The sequence below is a fragment of the Pan troglodytes genome, chromosome 3 (genome assembly GCF_028858775.2).
Source record: "Pan troglodytes isolate AG18354 chromosome 3, NHGRI_mPanTro3-v2.0_pri, whole genome shotgun sequence".
Taxonomy (NCBI): domain Eukaryota; kingdom Metazoa; phylum Chordata; class Mammalia; order Primates; family Hominidae; genus Pan; species Pan troglodytes.
In genome coordinates, this window is record NC_072401.2 from 110,972,940 (window position 1) to 110,999,071 (window position 26,132).

The 26,132-nt window shown below is 37.3% G+C and overlaps 1 protein-coding gene across 8 annotated transcripts in view; it reads left to right on the forward strand.

Annotated features, from left to right (window-relative positions):
* SEC24B (SEC24 homolog B, COPII coat complex component) overlaps positions 1 to 25,124 on the forward strand; it is a 106,382-nt gene extending 81,258 nt beyond the window's left edge. For all 8 annotated transcript variants that reach the window (XM_016952010.3, XM_016952004.3, XM_016952006.4 and 5 more), the window contains 14 exons: positions 1,248 to 1,360; positions 5,076 to 5,194; positions 5,831 to 5,886; positions 6,134 to 6,340; positions 9,515 to 9,638; positions 10,043 to 10,201; positions 10,883 to 11,056; positions 11,975 to 12,085; positions 14,945 to 15,120; positions 16,037 to 16,174; positions 17,290 to 17,394; positions 18,244 to 18,336; positions 23,170 to 23,273; positions 24,235 to 25,124. In XM_016952010.3, coding sequence (XP_016807499.2) covers positions 1,248 to 1,360; positions 5,076 to 5,194; positions 5,831 to 5,886; positions 6,134 to 6,340; positions 9,515 to 9,638; positions 10,043 to 10,201; positions 10,883 to 11,056; positions 11,975 to 12,085; positions 14,945 to 15,120; positions 16,037 to 16,174; positions 17,290 to 17,394; positions 18,244 to 18,336; positions 23,170 to 23,273; positions 24,235 to 24,349 — 1,794 coding nt within the window. In that variant the 3' untranslated portion in view covers positions 24,350 to 25,124. The remainder of the gene's footprint in view (positions 1 to 1,247; positions 1,361 to 5,075; positions 5,195 to 5,830; positions 5,887 to 6,133; positions 6,341 to 9,514; positions 9,639 to 10,042; positions 10,202 to 10,882; positions 11,057 to 11,974; positions 12,086 to 14,944; positions 15,121 to 16,036; positions 16,175 to 17,289; positions 17,395 to 18,243; positions 18,337 to 23,169; positions 23,274 to 24,234) is intronic.
* The last annotated feature ends 1,008 nt before the right edge of the window (positions 25,125 to 26,132 follow it).

Genomic DNA, 26,132 nt, shown 5'->3' on the forward strand with positions numbered 1-26,132 from the left:
AGTAGAGACGGGGTTTCACCATGTTAGCCAGAATGGTCTTGATCTCCTGACCTCGTAATCCACCGGCCTCAGCCTCCCAAAGTGCTGAGATTACAGGCGTGAGCTACTGCTCCTGGCTCCAGTTAGCATATTTTTAAGAAAAGATTTAATATATTCTTTTATTTTAACTTTACTTATTTATGTACTTAATTTTTACTTGAGACAGAGTTTCACTCTGTCACCCAAGCTAGAGACAGGGTTTTACCATGTTGCTCAGACTGGTCTCAAACTCCTGGGCCCAAGCAATCCACCTACCTTGGCTTCCCAAAAGTGCTGGGATTACAGGCATGAGCCACTGCACCTGGCCTATTTCAACTTTATATAACAGCAGTTTTCACACGTACTCCAAAGAAAACAGTATAATGAGCCATCCTTTGCCCATCACCAAGCTTCAACAATTATCAACCATAAGGACTTTTCAAAGAATGTATTTAAAGGCCAGGCACAGTGGCTCACACCAGTAATCCTAGCACTTTGGGAGGCTGAGGCGGGCGGATCAAGTGACATCAGGAGTTCATAACCAGCCTGGCCAACATAGTGAACCCCCCCCCCCACCCCCATCTCTACCAAATACAAAAATTAGCTCTGCGTGGAGGCATGTGCCTGTAGTCCCAGCTACTCAGGAGGCTGAGGCAGGAGAATCGCTTGAACCTGGGAGGCAGAGATTGCAGTGAGCCAAGACTGCGCCACTGCACTCCAGCCTGGATGACAGAGTGAGGCTCTGTCTCCAAAAAAAAGAAAAGTATTTACAATACCATCACAAGGACTTTCTTTACACATAGCACTTAAACATTAGGATTCAGTCACCTCCAGGTAAACCAATAGCTGGTACTAATGGCAAATTGTTGGGTTTAAAATTTGTTTTTAGGAAAGGGGAACGGATGTACATCTAGAGAGCTTAGTATTAAATCATAAGCCTAATTTTTAAAAAATGAACTCTTAGCCAACACTCCTTATCAGAAAAACATTTAACCCATCTATTTAACTGTAGCTGTGTATCAACTGCCTTATCATGCTTAGTCCACAACCAACTAAAAAGAAAAAAAATTAAAAGCATATCATTTTCATGAGCACATATTACAAAATAGCAATCCTATTTGTGTATTTTTTGTGTTAATATATTCAGTAAATATCCAGTAGCAATAGTAATATATAAAAAGAATAAATTGTACCTACCAAATAACTTACTTTATTTTTATTCCTTTCAGCTGCGTCCTCCTCAACCTGCAGTTTACTTGTTTGTTTTAGATGTGTCTCATAATGCAGTGGAAGCTGGATATTTGACAATTTTGTGCCAGTCACTCCTAGAAAATCTAGACAAGTAAGAATATTTTTAATTCATACTATACATATGTGTATGTTATATATATAAATGTGTATAAATATGAAGTGTTCGCAGTTTGTGGGATTGGGTTTGGTTGTATTTATCAACTAAAAAGAGTACTACTTATGTACCATAGAATAAGAATCCAGATACTCGAGTTATGATTTATGACTTGGTATCTGAATTATAAAATCATAAAAATCTAGTATTTAGTCAGGAATTTAGATCTCATCTAACTGTCTGACTCAGCCAATCTGAACACAGGGGCCAGAAATGTTGAGTTAGCCAGTATATCGGGAATCTGGATGAGACTATCAAAAAGACAAAAGATAACATGTTGGTGAGGATGTGGAGAAAAGGGAAACTGCACACTTTGGGGAATGTAAATTAGTACAGCCATTATAGAAAACAGTATAAAGGTCCCTTAGAAAATTTAATACAATTGTCGTATGATCCAGCAATCCCACTACTTGGAATATATCCAAAGAAAATAAAATCAGTGTGTGGAAGATATATCTGCACTCCCATGTTTATTGTAGCATTTGTAGTTTATTCACAAGAGTCAGGATACATAATCAGACTAAGTATCCATCAACAGATGGATGGATAAAGAAACTGGTATATGTGCAAATGGAATACTATCCAGCCTTTAAAAAGAAAATTTTTCTCATTTGTGATACCATGGATAAACCTGGAGGTCATTACGTTAAGTGAAATCAGAACAGATATTGCGTGTTCTCATTCATTGTGGGAGCTAAAAAGGTAAATCTCGTAAAAGTAGAGAGTACAGTGGTTGTTACCAGGGGTGGGGTGGGAGGTTTTGAGAGATCCTAGCCAAAGTGTAAAAGATAGGAGGAATAAATTCAAGAGATCTGTTGTACAACATGATGACTATACTTAATAGCAATATATTGTATTCTTGGAGAAATGCTAAGAGATGAAAATTGTGTTCTCACTACAAAAATTTTAACTTTGTGAGGCAATGCATATATTTGTTAGCTAGATTTAGCCATTCCACAGTGTAGATATATATATTTCAAAACAACATGTTTTACATGACAGATACATACAATCTTATCTGTCAGTTTAAATAAAATTTAAAAAGATAAAAGGATTTTTTAAAAAAGAATCTGGATGAGAGAAATCTGGCTGTAATTTATGCCTGAGCAAGGAATTTTTTTCATAAACTTGTTTTAATTGCACTGATGACAGAATGAGCTGGTTTAAAGGGAAGGAGGGAACTGATTTTGTGCTAAATATGTTAGGAAGCCAGAAACTGAGCATTTTGTTTGTTTGTTTGTTTGTTTATTTATTTATTTATTTATTTTTTGAGACAGAGTCTCGCTCTGTTGCCCAGGCTGGAGTGCAGTGGCACGATCTCAGCTCACTGCAACTTCTGCCTTCTGGGTTCAAGCAATTCTCTTGCCTCAGCCTCCCAAATAGCTGGGATTACAGGCACCCACCACCACACTAGGCTAAGAAACTGAGCATTTTGGCACATTAGTAATGAGCTGGATTGTGGAAATGGAAATAGCAAGTATAGGATACGTGGCTTATACCTGGCTCTAATTCCCTCCTCTGTGTCTACCAAGATTAGTCATGAAGGAGCCCCTCATCTAGCTTTAAAAATGAACCATCCAAATCTCTGGAAAGTACAGTTGTTTGCACATTTCTGTTTCACTCCAACACCCACAAGAGATGTGGCTTCAGGTTGTTAGTGAGAGTGGTTCACTACTGCAGTGGTTCTCAACATCTGTCGAGGTGTGGGGCTTGTTATATATGAATACTTTGTCCCAAGTACTTTGGTGATTCCAAAAGGTTCTCCTCTATCTTTCATTTGAGCTTGAAGAGTCCTTGCCCTGTTGAATGCTACTTCTAGTCACCATAGTCTTGATATCACTGATCTTGGCCTGAAAGGAAACTGATAACATTAAGATGTTCAAGATTTTAAAAATTGAGAGATATTGAGAGATTTGCTTTTGGTGTTTGTTACTAAGAGTTTTCATGTTTTAATCCTTGAAGTATTTGCCCCTACTTTAGTCACAAGTGCTTACTTCAAAAATAGCTTTAACAGTGAGTGGCAACGGAAGACTGCTCTACAGAAATGATTGGTTGGCTTGTTGTTGGTTTGTTGTTGATGTTTCTGTCTTTTTTTTTTTTTTTTTTTTTTTGAGACAGAGGCTTGCTCTGTTCCCCAAGCTGGAGTACAGTGGTGTGATCTCTGCTCGCTGCAGCCTTGACCTCCCAGGCTCAAGTGATCCTCCCACTTCAGCCTCCTTAGTAGCTGCGACTACAAGCGCACACCATCACACTCGGCTAATTTTTGTATATTTAGTAGAGACAGGGTTTTGCCATGTTGCCCAGGCTGATCTCGAACTCCTGAGCTCAAGCGATGCACCCACGTCGGCCTCCCAAAGTGCTAGGATTACAGCCACTGCACCTGGCTTGTTTTTGTCTTTAAATACCAAGTTTTAATCCCCCAAGAGGGTACACCATTCTTGGAGGTACTAAAATACCAGGTTGATGCATGGAGTGGATGGAGCAAGCTCCTATTCCGTCACTGTGCTCCAGAAGTCCATTTACTCTATTAGCCTTGTATGGAAAAGTATGATATAGGAGCCACACTGAGAGAGATGATTGACAACTTGTAAATTAAATAGACTGTGCAAAACCAAAAGTGTAAAACTGGGAATGGAAAATGTTTTAAAAATATTTCTATTTGATTACAGCAGAAAACAAGCATTGGGAAAGTAAAAGAAAAAGAAAGTGATAGAATAGCAACAAATGTATAATATGTTTTTGGAAAGGGCTCTGGAAACTTCTTTGAGAAAGAAGAGTTTGATGCTGGAGCAGTTTCAGCTCAACTTTGTGTATTTTTAGCTTGGAGTAGGTCAGTAGTCTCCTCTAGCCAGTAACAAATGACCCCACTCCTCAGTGATCTTAGAAGTCTCACAGGAGTGAAGATTAGTCTGTGGAAACATCATAAATATTCACCATACTGGTAAGCTGAACATCCACATAACTTGTAGCTTTCTGTTCTCTGAAATGCTCTTGACCCACCTTGCAGACTATATCTGAATACCCTGATCAGTCATCCATAGCAGTCATAATGCTTCTTGCTTCGATGCATATTCTATTTTGGCATCCTATAGTATCCAAAGATATTTTAAAGGCATTGCTAAAACAATAAATTACATAACTGAAGTTAACATAGTTGGTAGTACTTAGTAATATGCTTCTGTAAGATGAGGCATCTATCTTATTAATAAAGAAAGCTTGACAGGCAGTGAAATGGTAATTTATTCTTTGTATTGTAGCATCGACTTTTGAAAACAGCTCTAACAGCATTTTAAAAGATTAATGATAGATAAAATGTTTCAGTGTTCATAAATGTGGTTTTTGTGTAAAATTTTACACATTAAAATCTGATTTGCAGTATATTCAATCTTTTCTTGGAAAGTACTTATTTGTCATTCTGCCCTTAAAATGCTTAAGCAAGATATACTATTGTTCTAATATTGGAACTGGAAGTAAGTTTTCACCTTGGTCTTCTTCTCTGATATATATTTGTTTAGATAGGGATAATTTTTCTGTCCCCTGTAGAAAAGCATATGTGTAGTTATCCTTGGACTTAAATTACTATTTCATTATTTTCTGAAATGAAATATGTTACTGAGCACTCTGAATTTAAAATTGTCATTTTTATCTTTAGGCTTCCTGGAGATTCACGAACAAGAATAGGATTCATGACCTTTGATAGCACTATTCATTTCTACAATTTACAAGAAGGATTATCACAGCCTCAAATGTTGATTGTGTCTGATATAGATGGTAAGCAGTCAGTAAAATAAAAGCCTTTCTAACTACGGACTTTGAAATGGGGGCTACTTTATTTTAATATACATCTTGCTATATGCTGTGAGGATAATGTCATGCACTTTAGTATTTGTTCAAAATAATTGTTTTTCTGGAAATACTTGATTCTAAGTTATGCCTATGTATGTATTACACACATGTATGTATAATATATACAGAGTGTGTATATTTAATAAAGCAATATTAGCTGGGCGCAGTGGCTGAAGCCTGTAATACCAGCACTTTGGGAGGCCGAGGTGGGTGGATCAGCTGAGGTCAGGAGTTCGAGACCAGCCTAACTAACATGGAGAAACCCCGTCTCTGCTAAAAATGCAAAATTAGCTAGGCGTTGTGGTGCATGCCTGTAATCCCAGCTACTCAGGAGGCTGAGGCAGGAGAATCGCTTGAACCCGGGAGGTGGAGGTTGCAGTGAGCCGAGATCATGCCATTGCACTCCAGCCTGGGCAACAAGAGCAAAACTCCATCTCAAAAAAATAAATAAAATAAAGCAAAATTATAGTACACATTACATGTATGACCTGATAAAAACTAAGATTTTCTAATGTATTCTTTTGTTCGATTTGTTGATTAAAATATGTGTTTTCCCTATAGATGTTTTTCTACCTACACCGGATAGTTTACTTGTGAATCTATATGAAAGTAAAGAGGTAAGATTGATTTATTATCTTAAAGCATAAAAATATTTATATTGTGACTGGTAACTAAAATGTTTAACATTTGTTTACTTGATATATTAATATTACAAATAATAGACAATATAAATGGCATATCTATTGACTCCTCAGTTTCCAGTCCCCAGAAATACAGTGACACATGATACACTATGGAATGTTTTAAAATAAGATTATTCCTTTGCCTTCTCAGTAATTCAATTTTTGATCTTTGTTTTCTCAGCTTATAAAAGACTTACTGAATGCATTGCCAAACATGTTCACCAATACAAGAGAAACACACAGTGCCCTTGGTCCTGCACTTCAGGCTGCCTTTAAATTAATGTCTCCAACAGGTGGCCGTGTGTCTGTATTTCAGACACAGTTACCTTCCTTGGGTGCAGGACTTCTGCAATCCAGAGAAGATCCTAATCAGAGATCAAGTACAAAGGTATTTTATGTTTAGTTTTTTGTCATATTCAAGATTGTGTAATTATTTGTTTATTCTATTTCATTAATAATAAAATACTGGCAAGAGAGTTGGGTTTTTTTGTTTGTTTTTTGTTTCTTTTTTGAGACGTGGTCTCACACTGTTGCCCAGGCTGGAGCGCAGTGGTGCGATCTTGTCTCACTGCAACCTCTGCTTCCCAGGTTCTAGCGATTCTCCTGCTTCAGCCTCCTGAGTAGCTGGGATTACAGGTGTGCACCACCACACCCGGCTAATTTTTGTATTTTTAGTAGAGACGGGGGTTTCACCATGTTGGTCAGGCTGGTCTCGAACTCCTGGCCTGGTGATCCGCCTGCCTCAGCCTCCCAAAGTGCTGGGATTACAGGCATGAGCTACTGCGCCCGGCCGCCAGAGAGTTTTTTGTTTTGTTTTTGTTTTTGTTTTTTTTTGAGACGGAGTCTTGCTCTGTCGCCCAGGCTGGAGTGCAGTGGCGCGATCTCGGCTCACTGCAAGCTCTGCCTTCCGGGTTCACGCCATTCTCCTGCCTCAGCCTCCCTAGTAGCTGGGACTACAGGCACCTGCCACCACACCTGGCTAATTTTTTTGTGTTTTTAGTAGAGACAGGGTTTCACAGTGTTAACCAGGATGGTCTCAATCTGCTGACCTCGTGATCCGCCCACTTCAGCCTCCCAAAGTGCTGGGATTACAGGCGTGAGCCACCGCGCCCGGCGAGGGTTTTTAACTCAAATTATCTTTTTGGTTTTGTGTCACAGTATGTTCTTTTTATACTTTGTAAGTCATAGAAATTTAGAAATCATTTAGTCTAACCTTTTCATTTTATAGATGAGGAAGTAGAGTGTCTAGTTAAAGGTTAAATAACTATTTAATGGTAAAAGTGCAACTTGATTTTCTGACTCCAGTGTTCTTTTCTGTTACGTAAGTGGTAAAACTTACTAAATGTAACTATTGTAATTCAACATGCTCATACTAATAAACTTTTTAATTATGAAGATAACACAGATCATTGTATAACACTTGGAAAGTGGAGAAAAGCATAAATCACCAATAATCTAATGATACTAGCATTTAGTTATACAAACATACAAATAAGCATAATTGGACATCATACGTGTGTGTGTATATATATGTGTGTGTGTTTGACCTTTTTCATTGGAGAATATATTGTGCGCATTCTCTGAAGTCACAGAGAAAGTAAATGTGAAAGTAATCAATTGATTGCTTTTCAGCTATTAAATAGTTGTCTTCAGTATTTTTTTCTTTTGTTTTTTAAAAGTAGAGACAACATCTTACTGTGTTGCCCAGGCTGGCCTCAAACTGCCGAGATCAAGCAATACCCCTACCTCAGCCCTGCAAAGTGCTGGGATTGCAGATGTGGGCCAGACCTGTATTTGCACTATTTTTTTTTAAAAAGGGCTGGGTGTGGTAGCACCTGCCTGTTACCTTAGCTACTCAAGAGGCTGAGGCTAGAGGATCATTTGAGCTTAGGAGTTCTAAACCAGCTTGGGCAATGTAACGAGACCCTGTCTTAAAAAATAACAATAATGGCCGGGTGCAGTGGCTATTCCCGGCACTTTGGGAGGCAAAGGTGGGTGGATCACTTGAGTTCAGGAGTTTGAGACCAGTCTGGCCAACATTGCAAAACCCCATCTCTCCTAAAAATACAAACATTAGCTGGGTGCGGTGATGCAAGCCTGTAATCCCAGCTACTCAGATGGCTGAGGCAGGAGAATCACTTGAACCAGGGAGGCAGAGTTTGCAGCGAGCTGTGATCACTGCCACTGCACTCCAGCCTGGGCAACAGAGCGAGACCCGGTCTCAAAAAAAAAGAAAAACAATAATAATAATAACAATGAAAGGAATATACGAAGCTGAACATTACTTGGGTTTTATGTGAAGATTTGGTCAGGCATTTTTAAGCCCTATTTCAAATAATAAATGAACAAAAATATTCATTTTTCTTTTGTACAAGTTCTGTCTGGCCTTAACATATTTGAGAAAATATCATTATAAGTAGTTATGAGTATGAATTAAACAGTTTTAATAGTGTCATAAATCTTTAGCCACATATCCAGATTTGCCTTAGGATAAATTCCTAGAAGTGAAATTATTGGGTTAAAGGGCATAATCTTTAAGTTATTAAATAAAGAATGTTTTGTTTATTTGGGTTTTTTAATCAACTTCTCTTCTTAGGGATTCTCATCCTGTAACCACCATTAAGTAGCATTGCTTTTTTTATTCTTCACCAATATGCTAGAGAAAAAAAGGCACCATATTTCACCCTTTATAGAAATTGTGTTTTAAAATTGCATTTGAGAAGGAAGCTAATTTTAAAATAAGTATGTATTTTAAACTCATCAACAAGTGTAGCTGGCATTTAGTTCGTTGACCCATTACAATCCATTATAAATTACTGTGGTGTTTTGAACACAGGAAGCTGATATATATTTACTGAATCCTTTGATAGAGTTTTGTTTTGATTTGTTTTGTTTTCTCATTTAACTTTCAAAAATATTCTCTGTCTGCCTAGGACTCTAAAGTTTCAGTATCTGTTCTGGTTTACATGTTCCTTCATATCCTTAATTCCTTATATTAGAGTAAGCTCTAATATAATCATCATGCAGTGTAATTAAGAGGATTGAAACTTTTTTTTAGGAAATGTTGTATGGTGATTAAGAACTTGGAGACTCTCTCCAGTGTCACCTTCTCAGCTCAAGTCTTCTCATACCAAAAGAAACACCTTCCTTAATCTTTTACTCTCTTAAGTTATTTAACAATATTTAATAATGGTTAACAGCACTCATTCTGCAGCCAGATTTCTTGGGTTGATATTCCAATATCCACTTCTCAATATCTATGTAATCTTGGTCAAGTTACTTAATCAGTCATTGCCTCAGTTTCTTCGTCTGAAAATGTAGATGATAAAAACCATATGAGATGTGTTATGAAAATTAATTTGTGTGAAACAGTGCTGGCACATAAGTGTTTTTTATAAAGATTATCTATCATTATTATCATAGGAAATTGCACCAAATGCCTAGACATTTAGAAAACTCTTAGTTTGGTAGGGAGGCAGAGGATATCCTTTTTGTTATAAAAATGACATGAAAATATGAGCATAAAGATTGCTAGCTCTTACTATATGATCTGTTGACTTAGGTGGTACAACATCTTGGCCCTGCAACTGATTTTTATAAGAAACTTGCATTAGATTGCTCGGGACAGCAAACTGCAGTGGATTTGTTCCTTTTAAGTTCACAGTATTCTGATCTTGCTTCTCTAGGTAAGGAAAGTCATCATGGGTACATTTGTTTAAATGAACATTTTTAATGCATAATTAAATCTAAACTCTTCAGTAAGCATTCTCTATATTTTAGGGAGAAAGGCATGTGCATTAGATAGACAATATCTATGAAAACTACCAGTAAAGTTTAAAGCACTATACAAATATAAAATGTCACTTGTATTTTGTTTAGATAGCATGATTCCCTTACCATTCTGCTCAACAGTAAACTTTATCATATATTTTATAGATATTACTGTTTTCTCAGATTTGTATGTTCTTATTTTGATGGCTTAGGTTTTCTCATGACTTAGATTTCTTCATAATGTAGAATCTGTACTACTGTTGGACAAGTAGAATATTATTATTTCTATAGCTAATACTTTTTGTATTTCTCTCTAAAGCTTGCATGTCCAAGTATTCTGCAGGGTGCATCTATTATTATCCATCATTCCACTATACTCACAATCCTTCACAAGCAGAAAAGTTACAAAAAGACCTAAAACGGTATCTCACAAGAAAAATTGGATTTGAAGCTGTTATGAGAATAAGGTGTACTAAAGGTATGAAGTTGTAAAAGTTATATTTTATATTAAACCTCTGACTGTTCATGATGGAAGACTGTTTGATCTCGTTAGCTATACCATGTTTTAAATAGATAATAGTTATTGAATAATCCTTGCCCAATTTTTAAAAATAACTTGAATAAGTAGACAAAAGTAATGTTTGATTTACTCAGAAGAACCTAAGAGAAAGCCTATATTAGAAGTGATTTTAGAAGGAGAATTAGAGGAATAGGGAAGATCTTAAATAAGAATTGTCAAATTAAGGGTCTTTGCCTTCATAATCATTTAATGTACACTTCCTTGGTTTTATGTGAATATTTGTTTTAATCCTTTATTTTACCTTTATTTTAAATCTAGGATGAGTTATATAATAACCCTCATTTGTTTAATTTTGTAAATTAAATGTTTAGTCAGATTATGTCTGACTTCAAGTCACATGTGAGAAAATGTAAATAAGGTTAGGTGTCAATACAAGTGAAATGTATAGTCTCCCTTTTATATAACATCCACTAGTTTTTTTGAATTAATATTTTAGAAACTCTGCCTATGCTTGAACCTTGACTCCCCAGTTATCCTTTTGATTCAAAATCATAAACATCTTTGACTTAAAAAAGTAACTTTAGCTTGAGGTGAAGATACTATTGTTAACTTCATTTTTTATGATTTTCTCCTTTTTAGGTCTTTCAATGCACACTTTTCACGGTAACTTCTTTGTCCGTTCTACTGATTTGTTATCCCTTGCCAACATCAATCCTGATGCTGGATTTGCGGTGCAGTTGTCAATTGAAGAAAGTTTAACAGATACTTCCTTAGTATGTTTTCAGACAGCCCTATTATATACATCAAGCAAAGGTAATGTTAACAGAAATGAAATATAGTCTGCAGCAGTAATTCCTCCCTCCTTTCACATGCCCTTTAGTGGAGTGGGGAAAAAGAATGAATACACAGTGGGAAGTAATGGAATTTGTATTAGTTAATCAAACATATGTTGTTATTTTCTTTCTTTTTTTAACTCTCACTTTTGAATTTTAAATAGTACACTTTTTTAATTTATGGAAGAGTTGTATTCTTAGAATCTTGTTTCAAAACAATTCATGCTAAATCCAGCTATGCCATTCTTTGTATTATTTCTTGCCCCAAAAAGTAAAAAACTGCTTAGCAATTAAGGCCTTCATTTGTTACTTGACAGTTAAGTTTTCTGGTATTTTACTCTATAGGATATAATTTAGAATGAGTGATATAGCGTATGTTCATACTCTGCAGATTTGGAGAGTGTTTAATTTTCTTTTAAAAATGTTCATTGTAAAACTTGGTTTTTACATCTCAAAATCCTGTTGGTGATGTAATCTAGCCAAAACAATAACTTGAATAAAAATTCGACTTGTGGCTGGGCGTGGCGGTGGCTCACGCCTGTAATCCCAGCACTTTGGGAGGCCGAGGTGGGTGGATCACCTGAGGTCAGGAGTTCCAGACCAGCCTGGCCAACCTGGTGAAACCCCATCTCTACTAAAAATACAAAAATTAGCTGGGTATGGTGGCAGGCACCTGTAATCCCAGCTACTTGGGAGGCTGAGGCAGGAGAATCACTTGAACCTAGGAGACAGAAGTTGCAGTGAGCTGTGATCGCACCATTGCACTCCAGCCTAAGAGACAGAGCAAGACTCCGTCTCAAAAAAAAAAAGAAAGAAAGAAAGAAAAAAAGTATTCGACATGTTTGCTTTGCTTTATTTCCTTTTTGATCGAATGTATTTTCAATGACTTTTTTTTTAGGTGAGCGGAGAATTAGAGTACATACACTTTGTTTGCCAGTGGTAAGTTCACTAGCAGATGTATATGCGGGAGTGGATGTACAAGCTGCCATCTGCCTTCTGGCAAACATGGGTGAGTAAAAATTGAAGGAACATGTGAGATGTATTTTTCTATCTTAAAAACTGAAGCTTGGCTGGTGGCAGTGCGTCTGCCTGTAATCCCAGCATTTTGGGAGGCTGAGGCGGGCAGACCACGAGTTCAGGAGTTTGAGACCAGGCTGGCCAACATGGTGAAACCCCATCTCTACTAAAAATACGAAAAAATAGCCGAGCGTGGTGGCAGGCGCCTGTAATCGCAGCTTCTCAGGAGACTGAGACAGGAGAATTGCTTGAACCTGAGAGGCGGAGGTTGCAGTGAGCCGAGACCGCATCACTCCAATCACTCCATTCCAGCTTGGGCAACAGAGTGAGACTGTCTCAAAAAAAAAAAAAAAAGAAAGAAAGAAACTGAAGCTAGGATTTTTCTCTTATTTAAAAAGCATATGTTTTACATTTTTATTTACTGCATTGTGAATCAGACTGTCCTCACATTTCTTCCTTAATCTTACTTTCAAAATCTTTGAGGGAATTCATAATCTCTAAAAATGTGGTAAAAACTGAAATGTCCTTCAAATAATATATGCACAATCCATGGTACACTCATACAATAGAATATAATTCAGCAATAAAAAGGAATGAACTGTCAATACTTAAACAAACATGGATGCCTCTCAAAGACATTGTGCTGAATAAAAGAAGCTAGACTCAAAAAGCTGCATAGGCCAGGTGTGGTGGCTCATGCCTGTAATGAGCTCATTCCAGGTGGGCTCATTCCCAACACTTTGGGAAGCTGAAGTGGGCGGATCACTTGAGGTGAGGAGTTCAAGACCAGCCTGGCCAACATGGTGAAACCCTGTCTCTACTAAAAATACAAGAAAAAAACTAGCTGGGCGTGGTGCTGCACCCCTGTAATCCCAACTACTTGGGAGGTTGAGGCAGGAAAATCCCTTGAACCCAGGAGGCAGAGGTTGCAGTGAGCCGAGCCGAGGTCGCGCCACTGTACTCCTGCCTGAGTGACAGCGTGAGACTGCATCTCAAAAAAAAAAAAAAAAGCTGCATACAAATGATTCTATATATATGACATTCAGGGAAAGGGAAAATTATCAAATGGTGACTAATTGGGATTGAGACTGAGGGAGGGTTTTACTGCAAAGGGGCAAGTATAGGGGGATAATTTTGTAGTGATGGAACTATTGTGTATCCTGATTGTGGTAGAGATTACATGGCTATGCATTTGACACATAACCACTATAGAACTGTACTTAAACTAATTATATGTAAGTCTTAAAAAATCCTTTTGAGAATTAACGTAGCACTTAAATGTTTTCAATGAATTTGCCTTGTAGATGAACTTAGACATGAAACAAGCCTTGCTATTTCCCATGTAGTCCTAGAGAAAGAGAGTTATTAATACTAATTTGGGAAAAATTATAATAGCATTTACTGAAGGATCCAAATTTTTTTAAGTAACAGAAGCATTTAATCAGTCCTGGTGTGGTGGCCCATGCCTGTAATCCCAGTACTTGGGAGGCTGAAGCAAGTGGATCACTTAACTTCAGGAGTTCAAGACCAGACTGGTCAATGGAGTGAGACCCTGTCTCTACTAAAAATACAAAAATTAGCTGGGTGTGGTGGTGCACACATGTGGTCCCAGCTACTCAGGAGGCTGAGGCAGGAGAATCTGTTGAACCCGGGAGGCAGAGGTTGCAATGAGCCAAGATCGCACCACTGCACTCCAGCCTGGGAAACAGAGGGAGACTCTGTCTCGGGGGTGGGGGGAAAAAGAAGAAGGATTTAATCAGATTCTCTTAAATATTTAACTAAAATCAAAAGCTTGTATATCAGATTTATTTCTTAATTTTAACTTTTGTTTTTGATTCAGGGAGTACATATGCAGGTTCGTTACGATGGAATCAGTTGTACCCCAAACATCAGGATCCAGATTTTTAAAGTATAATTTTATATATAGATTTTGAATTAATTATGCCATAACCAATTGTTTTTTAATATAATTTTATTTTTAGTGCTTGGGCATATATATTATAGGTTATCCCTATTTTAATAGAATATATTATTGTAGAAAAATAAGTTTCACGTTACCTGTCTCTTAATGGCTGCATGAAAACTTGTGTTTATTTTTCCCTTTCAAAAAATTTGTTGGCTTGGAATGCTTTACAAAAATTGTAGAGGATCACAAGGTATAATTCAGATTGCAGAAATTACATTGGTTGAGCAGAAAAAAATGATACATGTGACTTGGTGTTTGAGTAATGGAAACCTTCCCAAGGCTTTTTCAGAAGTAAATGGAAAAATATGCATTTCACTAATATCAATAGGGGCTACATGTTTTGGGGTTTGTTTGTAGACAGGGTCTTGCTCTGTCGCCCATGCCAGAGTGCACAATCACAGGTTACTGCAGCTTCGACCTCCGAGGCTCAAGCAGTCCTCCTACTTCAGCCTCCCAAATAGCTGGGACTACAGGCACATGCCACCATGCCCAGCTAATTTTTTTATTTTTTGTAGAGACAAGGTCTCACTATGTTGCCTAATCTGGTCTTGAACTCCTGGACTCAAGTGATCCTCCCACCTTGGCCTCCCAAAGTGCTGGGATTACAGGCATGAGCCACCATGTCCAGCCTGGCTAAATGTTTTTAGACTTAAGAGATTAAAACAAAAATGTCCAAAAGAATCTAGACTTGTTCTGATTGTCAGATTTATTTCAGAAAAAAATGTATAAGAAGACATTTGAAATGAGGGAGCTGATGAAATGCATTTTTCCATCCTAAAAACTTAGCTAAATTTTGTTTCTTAAATAATGCGTATAAATTTTCTCTCTTATAGTGCCCATTGGATTCTAATGGTTAAAATACCTTTCACTTTGGTTGCTTTTTAGCTGTGGATCGGTCCGTTTCATCAAGTCTGTCAGATGCAAGAGATGCCTTAGTGAATGCTGTAGTGGACTCATTGTCTGCATATGGCTCAACTGTCTCAAATTTACAGCACTCTGCATTGATGGCACCGAGTTCCCTCAAGTTGTTTCCTCTCTATGTTTTGGCTCTTCTCAAACAGGTAGCTTTTTATACATTGCTATATTTAATATTGTTTTTTAAAATTCTCAGATATGTATATGAAGAAAGGAAATCTAGGTTGTTTTCTAATACTTAACTAGAGGATTATTCACTTTAGCATTGAAAGAGTGTTGAAGAATAGAAAAAGATCAATGGGGCCATGCATGGTGGCTCACGCCTGTAATCCCAGCACTTTGGGAGGCCGAGGTGTGCGGATCAACTGACGCCAGGAGTTTGCAACCAGCCTGGCCAACATAGTGAAACCCCGCCTCTACCAAAAATACAAAAATTAGCTGGTGGCACGCGCCTGTAATCCCAGCTACTCTGGGGGCTGAGGCAGGAGAATTGCTTGAACCTGGGAGGCGGAGGTTGCAGTGAGCCAAGATCATGCCGCTGCACCCCAGCCTGGGCAACAGAGCGAGACTCCGTCTCAAAAAAAAAAAAAAAAGAAAAGAAAAGATCAGTGGAAAATGAAGGTATACAAATACATGATGACTTTAGTGAAACCATATTCTCTCTTCTTTAATGTGTGTGAGCAGTTTGCATAATGGTGCAGTCATAGCTCACTCTTAATATGTCCTCTGGAAAGAGACTCTTTAAGGACAGGAACTAATATTAAGCATCTTTCCATGTCTCCGGCACCATAAAAGGTGTCAATGCATCATTTTATTTAATCCTTTCAACAACCTAAGGAGGTATTATTTTCCCTGTTTTTCTCATGATGACAGTATAGCTCAGAGGAGCTAGGTAACTTGCTCCAGCATCACATACCTATTAAATGTCAGAGCTGAGAATTGAATCTAGGTCTGTCTGATTTAAAGGCCATGCTTTTTCCATGATTGACAGTGTATATTTGTTTTAATATTTGTCCACCATATTTGTATTTTACTTGAAAACGTTTATCTTTTTCCTTGTAGAAAGCATTTAGAACGGGTACAAGCACACGGCTGGATGATCGTGTATATGCCATGTGTCAGATAAAGTCTCAGCCACTTGTTCATCTAATGAAAATGATTCATCCCAACTTATACAGGATAGACAGATTGACAGATGAGGTATGTATTTTAGTGCATTTGAAATGTTTAAATTTGAATATATTTGAGTGTCTTGTTCTACAGCTAAGATGATAATATACTATCAACTGGTTTTTCTTTTTAACTCTTTTCCCCCTTGTGGTAGTAATACATTAAATAAGGACACTGGCTGTGGATCTGATTGGATGGCAGGACTCTTAAATACCATCAGTGGTTAAGTAGTTTTAAAAAATAGTTTCATATCAGAAGTAATTTGTCTTGTAGGTTTGCTTATAATATGTATTACAAAGCTAAGTTGTAGAGTGGACATTTCCATTTATATTTCGTAGATATTGACTGCTTCTCTTTATTTTCTTTTTTTTAAATTTTATTTTAAAGACAGAATCTTGCTGTGTCACCCAGGCTGGAGTGCAGTGGTGTGATCTCGGCTCACTGCAGCTTCTGCCTCCCAGGTTCAAGCAATTCTGCTTCAGCCACCCAAGTTGCTGGGATTACAGGCACATGCCACCACGCCTGGCTAATTTTTGTACTTTTAGTAGAGACAGAGTTTCACCATATTGGCCAGGCTGGTCTCAAACTCCTGACCTCAAGTGATCTGCCCATCTCGGCTTCCCAAAGTGCTGGGTTTACAGGCATGAGCCACCACACCTGGCCAATATTGACTGCTTTTGATAAGATCAGTTGCAATTTTGATTATATAGTAAACCAAATCTGGTATCCAATAATAATTTTAATGTGCAAATATGTAGTGTCTTTTATCTTCCCTGTGTGAAAACTGTATTCTTTGGAATTAGTATTCCAAACATAATGTTATGTTGCCAAAGAAATGTAAAAAAAAAAGCTGGCTATGCAACAGAGCCAGTAGTCACACTTGTAATATATTCTGACCCCACCCTAAAAGGGAAGGGAATGTGACAGATCATTTTATGTATTCATATTTTTACTTTTTAAATTTGAATACATTTGAGTGTGTTGATTCTACAGCCAAGGTGGTAGCATATAATCAGTATTTTTTATATCATGCAAAACTCCCAAGTGTTATTTTCCAATGCTTCATAAAGGGTTAGTGACCATTAGCTCCCAAACTGTGATGATAGTAATATAATCTCATTCACATTCTCTCTTTTTCTTTTCAGGGTGCAGTACATGTTAATGACAGGGTTGTACCACAGCCACCTCTTCAAAAATTGTCTGCAGAGAAGCTGACAAGAGAAGGTGCTTTCCTTATGGACTGTGGCTCTGTAAGCACCCTTTACTGGCAAAGCTTAACACTGTTTGAGCTGACCAAAAACAAAGAAACACTTATAGGGTCCAGCTGTTATCACAGAGCAAGCAGTGAAAGGTGAATTAGGATTAGGAGCTGAAATTGGTAACTAGCACTGGAGGTCAATTTACTTTAAACTTTTCTATTTGGACTTCATTTTATATTGATGTTATTGATATTTGTATTGATAATACTGATAGAGTAATACATTTTAATATGGATTATTTACTGTCATGAATTATATATACTTGATGAAGAGAACTAATGAGGTAAATTCCTATATTTAGGGACTTTACCATCTAGAGTCTAGAATTTAAAAGTATTTCAAGAGTTTATCTAGTTCAACTTACATCCATTGTCAGAAATCTCATTAATGATTAGGAGTTCAAGAGAAATCACTGGGCAGGGGTAGTTGTTGAAGGGAGTTAGAATGGTTAAGATGGCTTCAAAATGATGCCTTATGAGCAGAAAAAGGATTTGGATAGCCACAGAAGAGGGAGAAATGCATGAGTGAAAATACACAGACAGTAATGAAATAGTGGATGGGAAATACAGTGAGTCAATTATACTGATTAAAGGATTATATTTCTATTGGGAAAATAAGTGCAAAAGGTAAAATATATTTTATGGTAAGCCTTAACATTTAATCAAAGAAGATGTGAACCACTCTGGATTCTTACATATAGATTCACAATGTAACAATTATAGATTTCCTTTTTACTCTTCTGTTTGTTTCTACCTTATTTGAGGTGATAATTTTGAGAACATTAATTAAAATGAATTAACTATTAGGGAGTTTTAATATTTTGTTGCTTTTTCTTTTTAGGTTTTTTACATTTGGGTTGGGAAAGGCTGTGACAATAACTTCATAGAGGATGTGCTTGGATATACTAATTTTGCATCAATACCACAGAAAATGGTCAGTAGATTTTATACACCTTTAACTTTTTGTTTGCTCATTTTTTTTATTGATGTAAAATTCATGTAATATTCACCATTTTAAAATGTACAATTCAGTAATTTTTGGTATTACACAGTGTTTTACAGCCATTACCACTATTTAGTTTCAGAACATTTCTATCACCCTAAAAGAACCCCATATCTCCCAGTTCTTCCCTATTCTTCCCTATCCCTGTCCCCAGGCAACTACTAATCTACTTTCTATCTATGGATTTGCCTGTTCTGGATATGTTATATAAATGGTAATATGTGGCCTTTTGTATTTGGCTTCTTTCACTTTCCTTAATGTTTCTAAGATTCATTGATGTTGTAGCTTATATTAGTAGTTCTTTTTTTTTTTTCTAGACAGAGTCTTGCTCTGTCACCCAGATTGTAGTGCAGTGGCTCAGTAATGGCTCACTATAGCCTCGACCTCCCATACTTAAGTGGTCCTCCCACTTTAGCCTCCTGAGTAGGAATCAGTAGTAACCTTACTCCTTATGTCAAAATAACTTTCAAATGGATCAAACATTTAAACGTAAAAAAGGAAACCATGCAGATCACTAGAAGAAATATTTGTGGGTTTTTTTTTTATACTATTAAAATGGGTCAGGCGCAGTGGCTCACGCCTGTAATCCAAGCACTTAAGGAGGCAGAGGCAGGCAGATCACAAAGTCAGGAGATTGAGACCATCCTGGTGAACACGGTGAAACCCCATCTCTACTAAAAATACAAAAAAATTAGCCGAGCATGGTGGCGGGCACCTGTAGTCCCAGCTACTCTGGAGGCTGAGGCAGGAGAATGGTGTGAACTCGGGAGGCAGAGCTTGCAGTGAGCCGAGATCGTGCCACTGCACTCCAGCCTGGGTGACACAGCAAGACTCCAACTAAAAAAAGAACAAAAAATTAAAATGGGTAAGGCCTTTGTGTGTGTCAGTGATTCAAAAAATCAATAAATCTGAAAGCGCAAATATAAAACATTTCTATTTGGTAAAAATAAATGAATAAAGTAAAAATGCAAACAACAAACTCTTACGATTATCTGTAACTCATAAGACTGAAAACGGGCTAACTTCTCTATAAAAAGTTCTCTTACCTCAGCCTCCTGAGTAGCAGGGACTACAGGAGTATGCCACCACACTTGGCTAATTAAAAAAATTTTTTTTCTAGAGATGGGGTATCCCTGTGTAGCCCAGGCTGGTCTCGAACTACTGGGCTTAAGCAGTCCTCCTGCCTTGGCCTCCCAGAGTGCTGGGATTACAGGTGTGAGCCACGGTGCTTGGCCAGTTTGTTCTTTTTTATGACTGAAAAATAGTCCGTTGTATGGACATACCACATTTTGATCACCCATTCATCCATTGATGGATATTTCAGTTGTTTTTGCTTTGGGACTATTGTGCATAGTGCTACTATGAATGCTTGTGTATGAGTTTTTGTGTGAACATATGTTTTCAGTTCTCTTGGGCATATTCCTAGGAGTAGAATTACTGGGTCACATGATAACTCTATGTTTAACTGTTTGAGGAACTGCCAAACTGTTTTCCAACAACTTTAACTTTGGGTTTAAATTATTTTGCTGGGCCGGACGCTGTGGCTCACACCTGTAATCCCAGCACTTTGGGAAGCCTAGGTGGGTGTATCACGAGGTCAAGAGATCAAGACCATCCTGGCCAACATGGTGAAACCCCGTTTCTATTAAAAAATACAAAAAAAATTAGCCGGGCATGGTGACGGGTGCCAGTAGTCCCAGCTACTCGGGAGGCTGAAGTAGGAGAACCACTTGAACCTGGGAGGTGGAGCTTGCAGTGAGCCAAGATTGCACCACTGCACTCCAACCTGGACGACAGAGCAAGACTCCGTCTAAAAAAAAAAGTGGCTGGGCGCGGTGGCTCATGCCTGTAATCCCAGCACTTTGGGAGGCCGAGGTGGGTGGATCAAGAGGTCAGGAGATCGAGACCATCCTGGCTAACACGGTGAAACCTCGTCTCTACTAAAAATACAAAAAAACAATTAGCTGGGCGTGGTGGCAGGCGCCTGTAGTCCCAGCTCTTAAGGAGGCTGAGGCAGGAGAATGGCATGAAACTGGGAGGCGGAGCTTGCAGTGAGCCGAGATCACGCCACTGCATTCCAGCCTGGGCGACAGAGCGAGACTCCGTCTCAAAAAAAAACAAAAAAGTTACTTTGCTTACACTAAACACAAAATTTTCAGTAGGATTTTATTGAATGTATGCTAACCAATACCAAGGAAATATGATTCTGAAAACAGATTTGTATAATTAATTAATTTAAAGGGAAGGCTGGCCTAGCTTATTGTTAGATAATGTAAATATGTCCTTTTTCCTGAAATTAATATAAATTCAGTGTAATCCTTATTACAATCTGTCATTGTTTGATTTTTTTTTAAATGACAGATAATCCAAGAGTTCATTGGTAAAACTCAACAAATGAGGATAATAAGAAAATGAAAAGGGAGAATAATGTCAGCAAAGGGGGAAATATATGAAAAATAAATTCTAAGTAAAATAGTAAACCTTATTCTAAAGCTGTAGTTATTTAAGTACCATGATACTGGCACAGTAAACAGATCAGCGGGACAGAATAGAGTTCAGAAACAGATCTAATTAATGAAAAATACAGTGTGGTAAAGATTGCATTTCAAATTACTGTGGGGAAATGGAATATTAGAAAAATAATCTTGGGACCACTGATTAGTCATTAAGGAAAAAACAAGACTGGATATTTACCTTATTCCTTATATCAAAATAACTTTCAAATGGATCAAACATTTAAATGTAAAAAGGGAAACCATGCAGATCACTAGAAGAAATATTTGTCAATTTTTTGTTTTGTTTTGTTTTTTTGGAGATGGAGTCTCGCTCTGTCACCCAGGTTGGAGTGCAGTGGCGCAATCTTGGCTCACTGCAAGCTCTGCCTCCCGGGTTCGCGCCATTCTCCTGCCTCAGTCTCCCGGGTAGCTGGGACTACAGGCGCCTGCCACCACGCCCAGCTAATTGTTTGTATTTTTAGTAGAGACGGGGTTTCACTGTGTTAGCTAGGATGGTCTCAATCTCCTGACTTTGTGATCCCCCCACCTTGGCCTCCCAAAGTGCTGGGATTACAGGCGTGAGCCACTGCGCCCGGCCAAAATTTTTTTTTTTTTTATAATATTAGAATGGGTAACACCTTTGTAAGTCGGTGATTCAAAAGATCAATAAATCTGAAAGCACAAATATAAAACATTTATATTTGGTAACAATAAATAAATAAATAAAGCCAAAATACAAACAATAAAATCTTAAGATTATCTGTAACTCATAAGACTGAAAAGGGCTAACTTCTCTATAAAAAGTTCTCTTACAAATCTTTGAGAAGACCTTCCTTACTTTCTGCCTCCTCCAGACAAAACTGGGTAAAGGATTTTAATAGGCAATTCATAAAAGAAGAATAAAGTAGAGGTCATATGAAACAATAGTTAACCTCACTCATAATTAGGAAAAAAATAGTAATTTAGCATTTCTTTCATTTACCAGATTGTCAAAAATTTTAAAATTTGATAATAGGCAATCATGTAGACAGTTTAGGACAGTGGACACTGTTGAGCATTATTGACTGGAATATATAGTACTTATATAACCTTTTTAGAGGGCCATTTGACAATGTCTGTGAAAATCATGTTCTTTATGACAGGGTAAATTATTCTGCAAAGAATGTGTCCCGTAGATATATTCATAGAAGTATGCATATATACACACATGCTTATAGTATTAAATAATAGCTGTGCATTTATTAAAAAGAATACAGTCTGGGGCACTGTGCCATGCACCTGTGGTCCCAGCTACTTAGGAGGCTAGGAGGCTGAGGCAGGAGGATAGCTTGAGCCCAGGAGTTCAAAGCTGTAGTGTACTATGACTGCACTTGTGTACAGCCATTGCACTCCAGTCTGGGCAACCTAGCAAGACCCCATCTCTTAAAAAGAAAAAAAAGAAGAAGAAGAAGAATACAGCCTGAAGTGAATAATATGCATGATATGATCCCCATTTGTATTTTCAAAAATGTGTTTGTATACTTAGTAATAATTTAGAAAACATCTGAAAAAATTCACATCAAAATGGAAATGGTTTTTAAAATGTTGACCGGAATTACAAACATAATTATTCCAAACTTGTCTATTTAAATTTTGTTATATACTACATTTTTGAATTATTTAATTTACTGTTAATTTACTATTTAATTTACAGTTGGCTTTGAAAAAGGAAAGTAAATCTTACCTTTTTATGTATATAAAAAATAATAGACTTTTAGGTCCTTTTAAAATGGTCTCGCGTATAGTTTTAAAATATATTTACATATCCACACTGTACTTTAAAATTCTTTGCCTTTAAATTAAAGAAAACATGAAATTCTCCCAGAATGGCTGTTTTTAGAATAGAATATAATCATATATAATTGCTAAGGGAATTTGGAATTTAATGGTATCCCCCTTCATTTGAACATTTCCTCTAGAAGAAACATAAAGCCGCCACACAATACTGGTGACATGCTAATCGTTGTTTATGTTTTATTGACTTACCAAGAAAAATATAGTCAGTTAAAATGTCAGTGACATACTTGTCATTGCACATATTTTATTGACTTATCCAGAAAAATATAAACAGATTTTTCAACAGTTTAAATTTTATTTGTGTAGTTGCTGCTGTTGAGGCTAAGAAATAGAGTGCTGGCAGTTGGGGGTGATAGTAGGAATCATGATTTTGTTCTATTACTGCTGAAGTCTATGAGAAAGGAAAGTTTCCTAATTGTATTTCTTTTACCAGACACATCTTCCAGAGCTAGATACACTTTCATCAGAAAGAGCCAGATCCTTCATAACTTGGCTTAGAGACAGCAGACCATTAAGTCCAATCCTTCACATAGTAAAGTAAGTACTTTTGTAACTTAATTATGAAGTTGTCTTTCCTATGTAGTCTGTGGAATTGCTTGTCTTCAAAGCAAACTTTAAATAGTAGCAAAATATATTCTGATGGTAAAATGTTGTTACTTGATTTAAATCCCCTGTATTCCATTTTCTGACATCTCCATGTATTAGTAATTTTTAATTTTCTTTATTTATTTAATTTGAGATAGAGTCTCACTCTGTCACTCAGGCTGCAGTGCAGGGGTGCTACTATCACAGTTCACTGCAGCCTGGACCTCCCATGCTCAAGTAATCCTCCCAACTCAGACTCCCGAGTAGCTGGGACTGCAGGCACTTCCCTCCACACCTGGCTAATTTTTAATTTTTTTTTTTTCTCTTTTTGAGACAAAGTTTCGCTCTTGTCACCCGGGCTGGAGTGCGATGGTGCGATCTCAGCCCACTGCAACCTCTGCGTCCTGGATTCCAGCGATTCGCCTGCCTCAGCCTCCCAAGTAGCTGGGATTACAGGCGCCCACCACCATGCCCAGCTAATTTTTGTATTTTTAATAGAGACAGGGTTTCACCATGTTGGCCAGGCTGGTCTTGAACTCCTCACCTCAGGTGATCCACCTGCCTCGGCCTCTCAAAGTGCTGGGATTACAGGCGTGAGCCACCACGCCTGGCCGATTTTTAAATTTTTTTTTTTTTTTTTTAAGCAATGGGGATCTTTCTATCTTACCCAGGCTGGTCTTAAACTCCTGGGCTCAAGCAGTCCTCCCACCTTAGCCTCTTAAAGTGCTGAGATTACAGGTGTGAGTTGCCAGCCCAGTAATTTTTAAAATATATACTATTTTTAGAAATATGCACTTTTATTTTATTTGTATAAATTTACAGGATACAAGTGTAATTTTATGAGCTAGATTGCAAAGTGGTGAAATCAGGGCTTTTAAATACGTTTAGACAAATGCCCTTTTCTTTCTTCCAGAGATGAGAGTCCTGCCAAAGCAGAATTTTTTCAGCATTTGATTGAAGACCGGACAGAGGCTGCATTTTCTTACTATGAATTTTTGCTTCATGTTCAGCAGCAGATTTGTAAGTGAAGTAGAATAAAATTGAATAAGAAAAAGATCTATAACCTAGGTAAAGCATAATCTGTCAGAGAAGCGCGTGAGAAATTTGAAATGAAGGCATTTGTTAATACAAGATGCAACACACAGCACTCTGAGGCTTTGGTAAAAAGTAAAGGGGAAGAAAGAACTTGACAGATCTTTTTCAACTCAAATTAATGGTAACGATGATGCTGTTTCACCAAGTATATTTTGAATTGGTTTCTACACATTTCCAGTAGTATGGCAGTACAGTGCTCTGTTCATTGCAAGCTGGCAAATTTATGTAGCTATGTGGAATGATATGTCATAATGTAAAATTAGATAAATTCTTTTTTCTTATAATTAATATAACATTTCTGGACTTGAACTCTGGCAAGAGATGCCAAAAGGCATTGGTACCGTGTTATTTGTTTATATGAATTACTTTTTAACAAGGAATGTTTCTTATTCATTAAATGAATTCAACATTTTCTCTGTAAAAACAATAGAGTTTCAGTACATGAACTATAGAAAAAAATCTATATATAATGTACATAAATGTTACATTTGTAAAGAAAATGTAAAAATGTAACTATAGCATATGAATTGCTTAAACTGTGCTGCATTGTTGGATGACAACTCTTTTTGTCACAGTTAGAGAATGAGGTTGACTAATGCATATTATGAATTGAGTCCACAAAGGAACACAAAACTCTTTGTAATTCTGTTAAATCTTTTATGTAGATTTATTTATGATCAGCCTACTAATTAAAACTATTTCGCTTGACAGTATGGTTTGGTGATTTTTTGGGGTTTTTGTTTGATTGGTTTTTTGTGGGGATTGGTGGGTTTTTTTACATACAGGATGTATTGAATTTACTAATTGGGGAAGTGCAGTGATACTGCATTTCAGTTAGTAATATATATGAATCAGGCCAGGCGCGGTGGCTCACGCCTGTAATCCCAGCACTTTGGGAGGCCAAGGTGGGCAGATGACTTGAGGTCAGGTGTTCATGACCTGCCTGACCAACATGATGAAACCCCATCTCTGCTAAAAATAACAAAATTAGCCAGGTGTGCTGGCGGGCACCTGTAATCCTAGCTACTCAGGAGGCTGAAGCAGTAGAATCGCTTGAACCTGGAGGCTGAGGTTGCAGTGAGCCAAGATCACGCCACTGCACTCCAGCCTGGGCAACAGAGTGAGACTCCATCTTAAAAAAAAAAAAAAAAGTAATATATATGAATCAATACATTTTCATTAGTCTGTGGACATTACCAAGTACTTATTCTGTTTGTATTCTAAAACAAATGGTGCTACTTTCAAAAATATTCTTAACTAGTAAGTATAATCTTAAATTGTCTTTCTTATTTACATTAGATATTTTTGCCTGCACACTTACAGCAAGAAAATTTTAGTAACACATGTCACTATCCCATTTATTTAATTGACTTTAAGATTGCCATCTTGAATTTTGAAAGTGATTTTCTTCTGATCAAGAAACCTCTCATTCACTAACAACTTATTTACTATAAAAAACTCTTAAGGATCCATTAGATTATGGGACATAATTTTATTCTGTACACTATGAAAGTCCCCATCAACAAACTTTGGAAGGAAAGAGACTCTGCCAGGCATGGTGGCTCATGCCTATAATCCTAGCACTTTGAGGGACCAAAGCAAGCAGATGGCTTGAGCCCAGAGGTTCGAGACCAGCCTGGGCAACATCGGGGAAACCCTGTCTCTACAAAAATGCAAACAAATTAGCCAGGGATTGTGTGCATCTGTAGTCCCACC